Source organism: Pan troglodytes, chromosome 17 (assembly GCF_028858775.2).
Source record: "Pan troglodytes isolate AG18354 chromosome 17, NHGRI_mPanTro3-v2.0_pri, whole genome shotgun sequence".
NCBI lineage: Eukaryota > Metazoa > Chordata > Mammalia > Primates > Hominidae > Pan > Pan troglodytes.
In genome coordinates this window covers 68,221,487-68,235,303 of record NC_072415.2, presented here as the reverse complement: position 1 = coordinate 68,235,303, position 13,817 = coordinate 68,221,487, and the positions used below count along the sequence as shown (strand labels likewise).

At 43.7% G+C, this 13,817-nt stretch overlaps 1 protein-coding gene across 11 annotated transcripts in view; it reads right to left on the bottom strand.

Annotated features, from left to right (window-relative positions):
* Positions 1-13,817, bottom strand: part of NEDD4L (NEDD4 like E3 ubiquitin protein ligase) — a 363,613-nt gene that overhangs the window by 232,092 nt on the left and 117,704 nt on the right. For all 11 annotated transcript variants that reach the window (XM_001140979.7, XM_063795757.1, XM_001141065.7 and 8 more), the window contains exon 2: positions 3,655-3,728. In XM_001140979.7, the coding sequence (XP_001140979.1) occupies positions 3,655-3,728 (74 nt within the window). The remainder of the gene's footprint in view (positions 1-3,654; positions 3,729-13,817) is intronic.

Sequence of the window (13,817 nt, the reverse complement as noted above, 5' to 3'; positions counted from 1 at the left end):
ATTCCATTTTTTTCCCCCATACGGATAATAAAGGCTGGATGTCTCTGACCTAGGGTGACTGCAGTCTCAATTTACATCTTATGTCCGGACGTCCCACTCAATGTCGCATTCATTCCAGACAAAAGCGTCCCAGTTTAGACGACAGATTATATGACTGCCCTTTTTTGTCCTCAAGGTATGGTCCAAAGGGAAGCATCTTTCTCTGCCATTGCTGTTTCCCACGTGGGCCAACTGCTCAGATGTTCAAGTGGAGTCGCGGCTCGGTTATCCAATCTGCTCCGAACAAAGGCTCCTTTAATAAAGTGAGACTTGGCTGGAAGGAGCTGAAAATGATCTTGGATCCTAAGTACTGGACTGGGGCCGAGACGGCCGAAAAGGACAAGGGCATTTCAGGCACAGGCCTCTCAAGGGGGAAGGGGCCACCTCCAGCTAGGAGAGAGGCCCCACACCGAGGGCCCCAGAAACCCCCGGCCTCTGAGCTGGAGCTGTAGGCAGCTTCCATCACCACCTCGGAAGGGCAAGGAGAGATGACGTGCTCCACTCCTTCCACCGTCACCCACCCCTGACCATCCTGCATCCCCAGGCATCACATTCTGCCCCGCAACCACCGACCCCTTCCCAACCTCAGGCCAAGTGGCCCAGGGAACCTCCCTTGGAAACAAAGGAGTTGGAGTCCCAGAGATGCAAATCCCTGATTTTAAACACATCATTGTCTACAGGATTTCTACCACTTTAAAGGCTCTGAATTGCCTCTCATGAAAATGCCCTTCCTCTTCCACCCATTATCCTGTCTACAGCAAGGGCTCCAATGCCTACCCGGCCTTCTTGCTGCCAAGGGAGAATGAGGTGTCTGATCAGGCACAGAGGTGCAGGGAATACTCAGGGAAGAGACTTGGAGAAAAGGCATGTCAGTGGCCCAGGGCTCTGAAGGAGATGGTGGCTGCCAGAGAGGACACTACCAAACCTCTGCCCGGTGACTACTACCTTAAAACACGACAGAGCTGCTGCCGACAGAAGTCACTTTGCGGTTCTTCCCCACATGCCAGTTACAAAGAAACTGTTATCCTTGTTGTACACTAATACACAGTGGCATGAGTGGTTTTAAGGGATTTGCCCAAGATAGCATGGAGGGAGAATGCAGGTCATCTGGCAAAATTTTAAGGCAATAAGCAGTGCCACTCCAGAGTAAGACACCAAGATGGCATTAACCCACACTGCCACCTCACACTTGCATCTCAGACCCACTGGCAAATGTGTCCCTGAAGAACTACAGCACTTCAGAGGAGGGAGGAAAGCAGGAATGTGTGCACCTACTTATCAATCTATGAAAATGAAGACCAGAACCAGGGTTCAGAGTTTCTGATGCATTTTCTGGCACTTGGTCCACTTGGCCACAATACGATTTATCTTTCTAATTAATATCATGAATATTCCTTTCCACCATGTCCCTTAGAAATGACCCTGCCTGTTATTATCTAAACAGTAAAAATTCAAGGTACGAATTTGCTCTTCTAAGATTTGAAGCCTAATTCCACTACAAATTCAACCTTAAATCTACTTAACTGGCTTAGAAATACAATGTGAATCAATTTTTTTTTTAATGGAAGGGTTTGGATAAAACAAAATAAAAACCCAATCAAGCTTAAAAAGAAATAACCAAAATTTTCTAAATCCAACTTGCTCCTTCAGCACTACAGATTTCATTGGAAAGAGTGAGAATACATATTTTTAACCTAAGAGCACAATCCACTACCGGTTGGCATGCAAATGTTTACATTTTTAAAAGATACTTTTTGTTTTTTTTTCCCTTGATGCTCTATATGTTAAGTAGTAGGAGAAAGATATTAAAAAGATGTCTGTCCCCAGTAAATTTCTAATCTAGCAATCGAGGCAAGTGAAAGAAATACTAGGAAACCACCAGGTAATGCATCTGCAAAAGCTAAAATGACACTGCACCTACTGTGGCAGCTAAGAAGGATTAGGAGAGGAAAGACACACGCTTTGATATAGGAATATCAAATTTTCTTTCTTGGAATTTTCTTGACAGGCTTCATGGAAAGGCAGGGCATAAGGTGGGCTTTGGTAGAGAGCAAATTTGTGAGTTTCAGGAAACAGTATTTCAGCTGGGTAACAAGAGCCCAGACTCATGGAAATGGCTGAAAGTGTTGCTCTGAAAGGGAAGAGAAGGGAAGCAGGGATGCTTCTGCCCATGCCTAGAGACCTGGCTTATCCTTGCATGAGTGCAGGCACATGGTGAACCACTCAGTGTGACTTCACGGTCAAGCGAGAGAGTGCCTTCAGGTGGGATTTGCTTCACTCTGACACTACCAGCAGTACAGGCTGATGTCAGTGTGCCTGTGCATAAGGTTCCTTGTGACACCAATCAGAGTCCTAAGCCTCCATTAGTCACTTGAGGCACTTCTAAGTACAACAGTTTTTAAAAAGATTTCACTGACATTTGCAACAATTTTTTTCTAATTTCTTTTGGTGCCATTTTAGTAACTTAACAATTGCTTTAATAGACAAAACTCAATCATGCATGATCTATCACAGGTGAGAAAATAGAGGTGTGCTTACTAATGGCAGCAAAAGGCTTCTGTGGGGGTGTGCGGGATGGAACAGCTAGCAAGCTAGAAAGGGGCTTCTTTATAGAGGGACTCCAGTGTCAGGGAGAGGCACTGAAATCTAGGGGTCACCAAGGGCCACAGCACAGGGGACTGACAGGGAGAATCCAGTGGCTGGAACTCTCCTCACCAGTCACCTGCCTTCATTGTTAAAACTCACAGTATTTTCAGGCCACCATGCCACAAAGGAAAATGTACTGGGTAGAGGCAGGAGGAGTGTTCCTGTCACTCCTCAAACATCACTGGCCCACGTGACCTGCACGGGTAGTTTAACCTTTCTGGATTCAAGCTTTGTCAACCATAAAATGGAAAAGTTGGACTAGAACATCACTCATGTCCATTCCAGGTTTAAAGTTCAAAAGATCTTTGGTCTCCAAAATCTGGTTAAATTCTAGTGCCAGGTGGCTCTACCCTCACCCTGCTCCCAGTCCAATAACTTCATGCAACACATTGCTGACAGCCAATAGGAACAAAAGGGCTGATTTAAAGATACAGGAATATCCAAGTGCAATACTGAAAATAAAAAAGCTGAAACACACAGAAAGATCTGGCTGCTTCCCTGCTGGTACTTCTAGAAATGCCACAGAAATCACCACATTCGCCCCAAATCACCAAATCTCTTAATTCAGATTACACATGTCCAGAATATCCAGTTCTCCTAGAAACAAAATGACACTTTTATGTTTCCCTAAGTTAGAAATATTTTTGAAGGATTAAAATTAGCAGAGCCATAGTCCCAAACTGTATTTTTCTACTGAGAATACAACATCAGAAGCTAATCTCATGAAATCAGCCCATGTGAAGAACAGGCTGTTAACTACTGTCGTGATGCTAAGTCCAGAAGCCCTGTGCAAAATGTGGTCCTGGAACCAGCTGGACCAGCATCACTTCCTAAATCAGAATCCCTGCAGGTGGGGCCCAGCCAGCTTTGTCTTAAGAAGTCCTCCAGGTGATTCTGATGTGTGCCTGAATTTGAAAACTGCTTGTCATTTTTCAGAAGTCCACAGAAATAAAAACAAAGCCAACATACCTGGCTCCAAAGATGTCCTTTTTGGCGAGATCAATTCCAGAAACAACTTTTACTCTGAGAATACGGGACTCTCCCTGTGAGAAGGAGAACAAAAAAAGAGGTTAAAAACCTGATCTTCAATCAATCACTCTCTCATCCAATATTAAAGTAATTGATTTCTACTCAGTCCAGTATTGGGATACAGAACAAATCAATTCAAGCATAAGCAATTCTTCCTTACACTGAAGTTCAAAAAGCAATATTCCAGCTCTAAAAGTCTGTGACTCTAGAAACTTACAACATCCAAGTTAATTAAGCACAAGTTTAATTCAAAGTAAGTCATTAAGATCAATTACTCCTGCCATTTAAAGTTAGATTTTCCAGCTGTACCAAGAACACAATCATACACAAAAAACCATCTAGATAAATGTCCAAGTGCCACAAGTTTGCATAAATATAACAAATAATTCCTCCTTTGAAGTTGACATATTTGTATGTGACCTGCAATAGAAAAGAATTTAATGTGGTAAAACATTTCAAAATTATAGTGCTTTTAGAATGTTGGCATCAACAAGCAAAAATAATTCCTTAGTTCCAGTAAAAAGAAATAAAAACCATTCTAAATGGAAACCACCCCAAAGTGTCTTGGAAATCAATCAACTGTTCATTTGTTCATTTAGTCATCATTTCTTCATTCATTCCAATATTTCCTAAGAAGCTCTTATGCTCGGGGCCTTGAAATACAGACATGAATATGCTCCAGGCTCTATTGAAGGCAACAAGCAGCCCAGCAGTACAGGACCCTATGACAGCTTAGAGAACTAGATAAGGGCTATGACATTTAGGACAGGTGAGATGGCTTAGGAGAAGGTGGTAGGCAGAAGTCCAGGATAACTCAGGTTTCCAGTTTGGGTCATGAACTGTCAACATAAATTGAAATAGAGCACTGTGTCCAAGGTGTCTATGAAGCTACTGGATGGAAAACATGTATCACTAAATGGGGAGAAACGTCTGGTCTGAGTTAGAGACTCAGCAGTTATCAATGTAGAGCCTGCAGTTATAACCAAGGTCTGCAGAAACCTAGCCTAAGAGTAAGAATAAAAAATGGCTCAGGGGCCAGGCATGGTGGCTTATGCCTGTAATCCCAGCACTTTGGGAGGCTGAGGCAGGCGGATCACGAGGACAGGAGTTCGAGACCAGCCTGGCCAACATGGTGAAACCCTGTCTCTACTAAAAATACAAAATTTAGCCAGACATGGTGGCATGCGCCTGTAATCCCAGCTACTCAGGAGGCTGAGGCAGGAGAATTGCTGAACCTGGGAGGTGGAGCTTTCAGTGAGCCGAGATCACACCACTGCACTCCAGCCTGGGTGACAGTACAGGCTAATGTCAGTGTCCCTGTGCATAAGGTTCCTTGTGACACCACTCAGAGTCCTAAGCCTCCATTAGTCACTTGAGGCACTTCTAAGTTCAACAATTTTTTAAAAGATTTCACTGACATTTGCAACAATTTTTTTCTAATTTCTTTTGGTGCCATTTTAGTAACTTATCAATTGCTTTAATAGACAAAACTCAATCATGCATGATCAATCACAGGTGAGAAAATAGAGGCGTGCTTACTAATGGCAGCAAAAGGCTTCTGTGGGGGTGTGCGGGATGGAACAGCTAGCTAGCTAGAAAGAGGCTTCTTTATAGAGGGACTTCAGTGTCAGGCAGGGGCACTGAAATCTAGGGGTCACCAAGGGCCACAGCACAGGGGACTGAGGGAGAATCCAGTGGCTGGAACTCTCCTCACCAGTCACCTGCCTTCATTGTTTTTGAGACTTGGTCTCAAAAAAAAAAAAAAAAGGCTCAGGATGGAGTCCCCAAGAACACAATGGCTGACAGTGCAAGAAAGTAGTAATATGAAATTCATTTACCCAACATGTTTAGTCAAGACCTAGGTGAGGGCAAGAAAACCTTGATGATTATAGAATGTCGAAGAGAACAATGGCAGGGCAAAAATAAAACATGGAGGGTACAGGATGGTGGATCTTTGTCAACTAGCTGCATAGATCAAACATACATTCATGCAATGGACACACATCCTTGAGATACTTCACACTCCAGGAGTCTTCCACCCACCCAACCATCCATCCAACCACGTATCCCCAAAACAAGACTGCCCATGTGGCAAGCACAGTGTCCTCATAATACGGTAAAGAACATGAATATGGTAAAGAAGATGTTCGCAACTCGTTTGTGCCAATGTTCTTTCAAACATGGCCTACTTTCAAGGTTGGCAGGACTGAATGTGTTTGCCAGTCTTCATGAAAGGATTAAGGGATGTAAAGTAACATCAGGCAAGTCAGGGATAACTAAGACAATACCCTACTATAGCAAAGGGCGTCCCAAAGTGCTTACAGAAGCATCAGGGGTTAGCTGCTCTTCCCTGTTCCCTGAAGCGCTGCAGGGACTGCTCTGCCCATCTCTGGAACACTCACAGGCTGGGAGTCAGGGTTCTTTCTTTAGCACAGGATGTTATGTAGGCCAAGGCTCTTTTCTGGTTCTCACAACAAGTTGTACCCTACTGCTAATCATTTGATGCCTCCATGGCCTGCTCAGCTCAAATGATGTCCCTGCTAGAGTATTTTTTACACATGCTTCAAAACCTGAAGTACCTATAGTACCAGTTACTCGGGGAGGTGCTGAAGCAGGAGGATCACTTGAGTCCAGGAGCTCAAGGCTGCAGTGCGCTACGATCACGCCTGTGGAAAGCTACTGCACTCTAGCCTGGGCAACATAGCAACACCCCATTTCTTTTTTTTTTTTCTTTTTTTTTTGAGACAGAGTCTTACTCTATCACCCAAGGTGGAGTGCGGTGGCGGGATCTCAGCTCACTGCAACCTCCGCCTCCCAGGTTCAAGTGATTCTTCTGCTTCAGCCTCCCAAGTAGCTGAGATTACAGGTGTGCGCCACCATGCCCAGCTAATTTTTGAATTTTTAGTAGAGATGGGGTTTCACCATGTTGCCCAGGCTGGTCTTGAACTCCTGACCTCAGGTGATACACCAGCCTCAGCCTCCCAAAGTGCTGGGATTACAGGCGTGAGCCACTGCGCCCGGCTGCAACACCCCATTTCTAAAAAATTTTAATGCATAGAGAACCTGTAGTGACATTTCTTTATTCCACAAGTATTTACTGAGTACCCATCACATGCCAAACACGTTATCTGGAGATAGAGATGTAAACAAGACAGAGTTCCTGCCTCAAGCAACCCACCATCTAGTAGGCGGAAGACAGACTATAAATACATAATGCAAGATAATTTCTGATGGTGGCAAGTGCTCCAAAGACAATATGACAGTTAAATAAAGCAACTGAGTAGAGGGAGAGGGAAAAAGCAACTGGGGAGAGGAATATTTATGGCTGAGAGATCAGGAAAGGCTTCTTTGGTGAAAAGACACTGGAGCTGAAGCCTGAAGGAAGAAGGCTGAGTGGTGAGGCAGGGCTGGGAGTTGCAGGAAGAGCTGACAGCAAGCCCCGTTTGATGGGGGGAAGCTGGTGAAGGATGGCAGAGTCCATGCAGGCACCGTGGGACCTGATGGGGTCAAGGACCACAGAGGCCAGCCTCAGGAGAGGGTGGACATTATCCCGACCATTGGGGGAGAATCACTGTAAAGTTTTAAGCAGGCGAGTGATAAAATGTAGCTTCAGTCTTTGAAAGAACCACTGTGGCTGCTGTGAGGGAACAGGGCAGAAGGGGGGAGAACAATTGGACAGAGATTCTGGCAAGAACTTTTAATAAGATAGAGATGGAGAGGTGAGCAGATCCAGCATATTAAAAATGTGTCTGAAATAAGCTTTTTTTAAGAAAAGTTTCAAAATGGTTTATAAAATTGAGTTACAAACATGCTAGCTATTCCACAGAAAAGTGTCCCTTTTCTACCCGGACATGCAACTTGACTACATTTCCCAGTCTTCCTTGTAGTTAGGTGCAGTCATGTGACTAAGTTCTGGCCAATGGAATGTGGCCAAAAGGTATGAGGCCTCTTCAAAACTGGCCCCATAAGCCCCTCCCACTCAGCAGCCTTCATTCTCATCCATGTCTCTCCGTGAAATGGGGAAGATCCTGGAGATAAAGAAGGGAAAATCATATGAAGGGAGTAGAGCCAAGCACCCCCCACCTCCTGACCCTCCCCAGAAATGAACTGGAGATGAGACTTTTTCTGTTTATTCCCATCCAAAACCAAAAGTTGTTATAGCAGTCTACCCTCCAGTACAATGTAATCTCATTTTTTAAAAAATGTCAATGATATAGCTGCATAGAAAAAGACCTGGAAAGGTTGATGTTAGTAGTAATTACCTCTGGAAAATGAATCATTTCTTTGGACTTACTTGCATTTTTTTCCTTTTGAAGCATTAAATATTTTGGTTTAGAAACCAGACTTTTGTTAAAAAAAAAAAAAAAGAAAGAAAGAAAGAAAAAAACACGGAAATATTAAGGAAAGCAAAAGAAAAATTTTAACTTCACCGTTAACGACACCATCCAGGCTTGATTTTGTCATATGAAAAACAAACCTGCCGGGTATGGTGGCTCATGCCTGTAATCCCAGCACTTTGGGAGACCAAGATGGGTGGATCACTTGAGGTCAGGAGTTCAAGACCAGCCTGACCAACATGGTGAAAACCCCGTCTCTACTAAAAATATAAAACTAGCTGGACGTGCTGATGCATGCCAGTAGTCCCAGCTACTCAGGAGGCTGAGGCAGGAGAATGGAGGCAGGAGAATGGAGGCAGGAGAATCGCTTGAACCCAGGAGGCGGAGGTTGCAGTGAGCCGGGATCGCACCATTGCACTCCAGCCTGGGCGACAGAGTGAGACCCTGTCTCAAAGAAAAAAAAAGAAAGAAAGAAAGATAAACAACCCTATGAGTTATTTTTTAGGTGACTCACAAAGGTACAGAGCTGCAAATACGGAAGACGTGAAGGGGTTCTCTTATGTAACATGTAGGCAACAGCTGGGAGGTGACCTTTACTGAGCAATTACTGTTTACAAGCACCTGTTGCAGGAAATTTTACTCCTCTCTGAAGCATTACTCTATAAAAATAGTTTACACAAGCATTTTAGAGACACAGCAAAAATGTCTTATCTTTGTTTCCTCAAAATGACAAGCTTAAACACAGATAAGCAGCCATCGTCATTCTTTTAGGAAGCACATGACAAGGTGTGTAACCAAATTATCAGATGCAGTGGCCCCAGGCTGAGCCACTCTACTTTCTGAAGCAGTTTATTACTTTCATAAAATCTATGTGTGATATTTTGAACCCTGTTTATGACTCCAGTAGAATTAAATATTTAGCTAAGGTGGCTTTGCTTAGACAATGAAAATATTATTCATAGATTGGCTATACAATGCAGAGAAGAAACATCAGAGTAGAAACTAGGCTGAAGAGAAGTTTCAGCATCTCTTCCTGTTATTAATCTATTGTTCTGCATTGTTATTGTGGAACGGGGTGATTCTATAAGCTTTACATATGTTTTTCTTTTACACTGAATTTTGTAATTCTTCATCAAGACATAAAACAAGATAAGGTGCCCGAGCCATAAGTGACAGCAGCACACTAATAGTGTCCAAACTGAGAAACAGGTGGTAATCTGAAGGTTCAGTTGCGAGAGCGTCATCTGGAAATCCAGCAGCCCTACTCATATAAACTGTGCATAAGCAGTTACTAGAGTCCCATGGCCACCCACAAAGTCTATAAAATACATAATCCATCAACAGTGTTCTTGTAGTAAAATAAATTTCAAGTTCCAACTCAAAACTCAAGATACTGGAATTTACCATTTCTCCTATGACTTTGTCTTAAGGAGGTAACTTGTTATCCTTTATCCTTATTTTCCACAATGGCAGGTCCTCTCCTAAAAAGATGATATCTGAGCTGTGAAATAGTGTTCTTCCTGCACGGGGAGCCACTGTGACCCCAGGATCATGTACACCAGCTGTCCAAGCGGACAATAAGTTCTAAGTCAGGGACTTCCACTGTTTAGTCACTCTTACCTAAATTAATTCATGTATTTGCCTTCCATATTCTAAAGTACTTTTCTAGTTCTAGCTATTACCCATCACATTTGCAGGCTTAGGGTAAACACTCTCTGGATTAAAACAGATGACCAACGTTTTTTGGACCACATAAATATGTAAGTTATGTATACATTACTTAACTTTAGTTGAATTTAAAAAATAACTAAGCCAGCATATGGACCATGACCATTGTGTGCCTGCTACACAGCAGCCACAGTCACTCTTTCCATTCCTACCTGCTCTTGCCCCAGTCCTGAGACAGGATCCTATTTCATGCATTTTTAAGACTACTCTTTTTAGAGCAGTTTTAGGGTCACAGCAAAATTGAGCAGAAGGCACGGAGATTTCCTACGTACCCCCTACCGCGACACACAGCCTCCCCCATGATCAACATCCTGCTCCAGAGTAGTATCCCTGTTACAATTCACACATCGAAATCACCCGAAGCCCATCGTTTACCTTAGGGCTCACTCTTGGTGGTGTACACTCCATGAGTTTGGACAAATGTATAATGACATGTATCCACCATTATAGTATCATACAGAGTATTTCCACTGTCCTAAAAATCCTCGATGCTCTGCCTACTCATCCCTCCCCTGCCTGCATTTTTTAAAAAATCTCACACACTGTCCTATCGCGTCCCCACCCCACACATCTTCCTGTCACTTCCAACTCTTGCCAGGTTGAATCCTCTTGACTTTCTCCCTCCCCACACCAACGCCTTCCCGCTACACCTTTCCCTCTCTTAATGTTGGGTCCCACAACCTTATATTGCTGCCACCCCCTCCTAAAATCCCTCTGAGTTCTCCACATTGACCATCTAATTATACACTCAACAAAAATGCAGAATGATACCATGTTCAATGCATTATGCTAGCAAAAAGGAGGGCCACAAAACTGAACCAGACACATTCTCTCTCTCTCAGGAGCTTACAGTCAATGGCAGAGGCAAGGTGTGTGCACAGCTGCCTCTTACACAGCGGTGGAACAGAGGCGTAAGATGTGAGTGGTGAGAACAAAGACCCAGGGTGGAAATGAAAGCAGCCCACCAGGACTGCACGTCCAGTTCAAACCCAGATGACACCGACAGAGGCAAACAGCCCTAACTCAACGGACTACTCACCGTCATCTCTGATCACCACTGGCAGCCCAACACATAACACGTGGTCAAGTTTCAATTCTACAATGCTGTCAACAAGCAGACACCCTAAGGATATGAGTTTCTGAAAAGACTGTGGGATTCTGTGCAACCTAAATCTCTCAACTTCTACTGGGTAATGGCTGCTATTACGCCAAGTAGAAAAAGGGTTAACAAATGGGAAAAAATAAAGGGATAGACTTCTAGAGCAGAACCCTAATTTAAATGCTCAAGGTGACTCTACCTTCAAAAAATGATGCTGTTTGGTTATGAAACAGGTCCACAAATTCTCGATATTTCTTTCTTCATGAGGTGGGTAATTTCCCATGGGTATCTGATTTAGTGACTCCTTTCTAATAGAATATGGAAGAGGTGACAGTGTGTGACTTTGGAGATTAGGTCATAAAGACATTAGGCTTCCACCTCTCTTTTGGATCATTCACTCTGTGGAAAGCCAGCTGTTGCTATGATGTGCAGACACTCAGTCAACCCCAAGGAGCAATCTCTGCGATAAGGAACTGAGGCCTCTTGCCTCCAGCCATGTGAGTGACTCATTTTAGAAATGGGTCCTTCTGTTCCAGTCAAGCCTTCAGATGACAGCAGCCTTGGCTGACATCCTCACTCAGGATCATAAGAGACCCTTGCCTGCTACATGCCAGTCACTGTGGAAAGGCACATGTCAGAACCACCCAGTTAAGCCACTTTTGATTTACTGACCCACAGAAACTGTGAGATAATAAATATTTGTTGCTTTATAAGCTGCTAACTCTAAAACGAATTTGTTATGTAGCAATAGATAACTAACATACATTGTGAAAAACCCAATGCAATAATTAGAGTCTCATTTATCTCTTTGCTAAGTCGAGATTTTCCTATGTATTAGGGTGATTCTTCAAAATAAGAAAAAAACAGCAGTGAGAAATAAAGACTATTGCCTGTGTTTTCTATCATGTCAAAGCAGTGGCATTTTTCAGGCAAAATTAACAGAGCTTGGTGACTTGTTCAATGTGAGTGCAGCAGCAGTATTACTTTTAAGAAATATGGAACCTGATACCATAATAAATACAGTCAAAATGCGAAACCAAGGCTACTTCAGAAAACTTAAGATACATGATCATTTGTAAGTATGAAATTAAAAAAAAATCCAAAAAGAATGACAATCAAGTGATGCTGAGATACTTACATGTGCCACTGAAAAAACTCTAAATTCACAACTGTTCTCTACTCCACAGCCTCAATGCATGTTATCGCTAATGGCAGGATGGTCCAACACCAGTAGGCTTAAGCTCATTTGTTCATTCTTTCAGAACCTATTGAGTACCTATTATGTGCCATGCTCTGTATAGCTGGTGGTGGTGTGAGGCAATGTCTCTGCATCCAAATTCGCTTGCTACCATATTAGTCCAATCTTCTTAAAATGTCCCTCTCCACTGCTCTGGTGAGACCTCCCTAGGAACAAATGAATCTAATTAAAACTGCCTGGCCTGCCACTGAAGTCTCACCACAAGCAGCTTCACTGCTGCTATAAGAACAGCCTGTGCTCTACACAGGGACACAATTCTTTTCTTCCAGTTGGTACCTGCCTGTCCAACATCTATTCCCCATTGCTCTGAGTCCACACAGTGACTCAACCCAAAGTGCCTGCCCTGTGCTGAAAATATACAAGGAATAATGACTCAATCACGCAGAGTTCAAACCTGCAAGATTTACTTTCTATTATGTATAAGAAGAGTAACCACAACAAGAGATACATTCAATAATGTGATGAGTAATATTCTTCAGGAACTTGGAGAAGGAAGAAATTAACATACACACAAGGGATGGGGAGAGGGAGAGGGAGGAAGGTGGGGAAGTTGGAGAAAGCCACAGATGAGTGAAAGTTTGGGCCAGGCCTTCAAGAATGAGAAAAGATGAGGGAGGAGAAGAGAAAGTTGATGTCCTGGGAGGAGCTGGTGTGCCAGGGAAGCGGGGCAGGTGCAAGAACTGAGTGTGGCCTGCACCTGGCTCCATCCTCGGCAGGATGCACGGCAGACACAGTAACCAGGTGAGCGGTGGCTCAGGGGTGCCATCACCCTGGATGACAGCACAGAGGGCATGTGAAAGGGAGAGGACAGGGATGCTAATTATGTGGTCTTCTTCACCATCTGGCAGATAAGTATGGAGGACAAGGGACCGGCTCCAGTGCTCCTGCTGGGGGAAGAATGTGGCTGGGTGACAGACTGGTTTTACAGGGCCAGAGAGAAGGAATGCGCTCAAGTTTGCAGTTTTGTTATAAGTGGGGGCTGCTGCTATTAGCTGGTAGAAAATAAAGAGGAGTGGTGGGTCGTAGGCTAAGGGAAATAAAGGATTAGGGGTTTCTTGGATTTGAGGTTGTCTTCCCAGAGGGCCCGCAGGGCAGTTAGAAGTCAGAAACCAGAGCTCAGTACCGAGAGATCAGACATAGACACCCAGCGTGGGAGGCCTGGCTACGTGACTGCCTTCAGACCAACCATGTATTCTGGCACTTAAGTAATGAGGCAATACAGTCTTTTTTTTTTCTCTCTCTCTCTCACAGGTTAAGTCTTAATTCCTCAACTAGACCCTGAGGCTGCACTGTCCAATAAAGTATCCACTAGCCATGTGAGGCTGTTTAAATGTAATTAAAATCAATTAAAATTCCATTCCTTGGTCACACTAGCTACATTTTGAGTACTCAATCACCACCCCATTCCCAGCGGGCACTGTATTAGACAGTGCAGATAGAGAACAATTCCATAATCCAGAAAGTTCTACAGCAAAACCCCACTCTAAGGGCACTAACACAATGAAGAGTGCAGCAGGATTTGAATAACCCCTTGTGAAAGGAAAGAAAGAAGGCAGGAAAAGAGGAAGGGGAGGGACCCCTATACTTCACCCAATTATAACTGAGAACACATGAGAACACTATGGAATTGAGAACAATTGAGAACACTATGGAATTCAGCTACAGTGTCACTCCAGTGAAG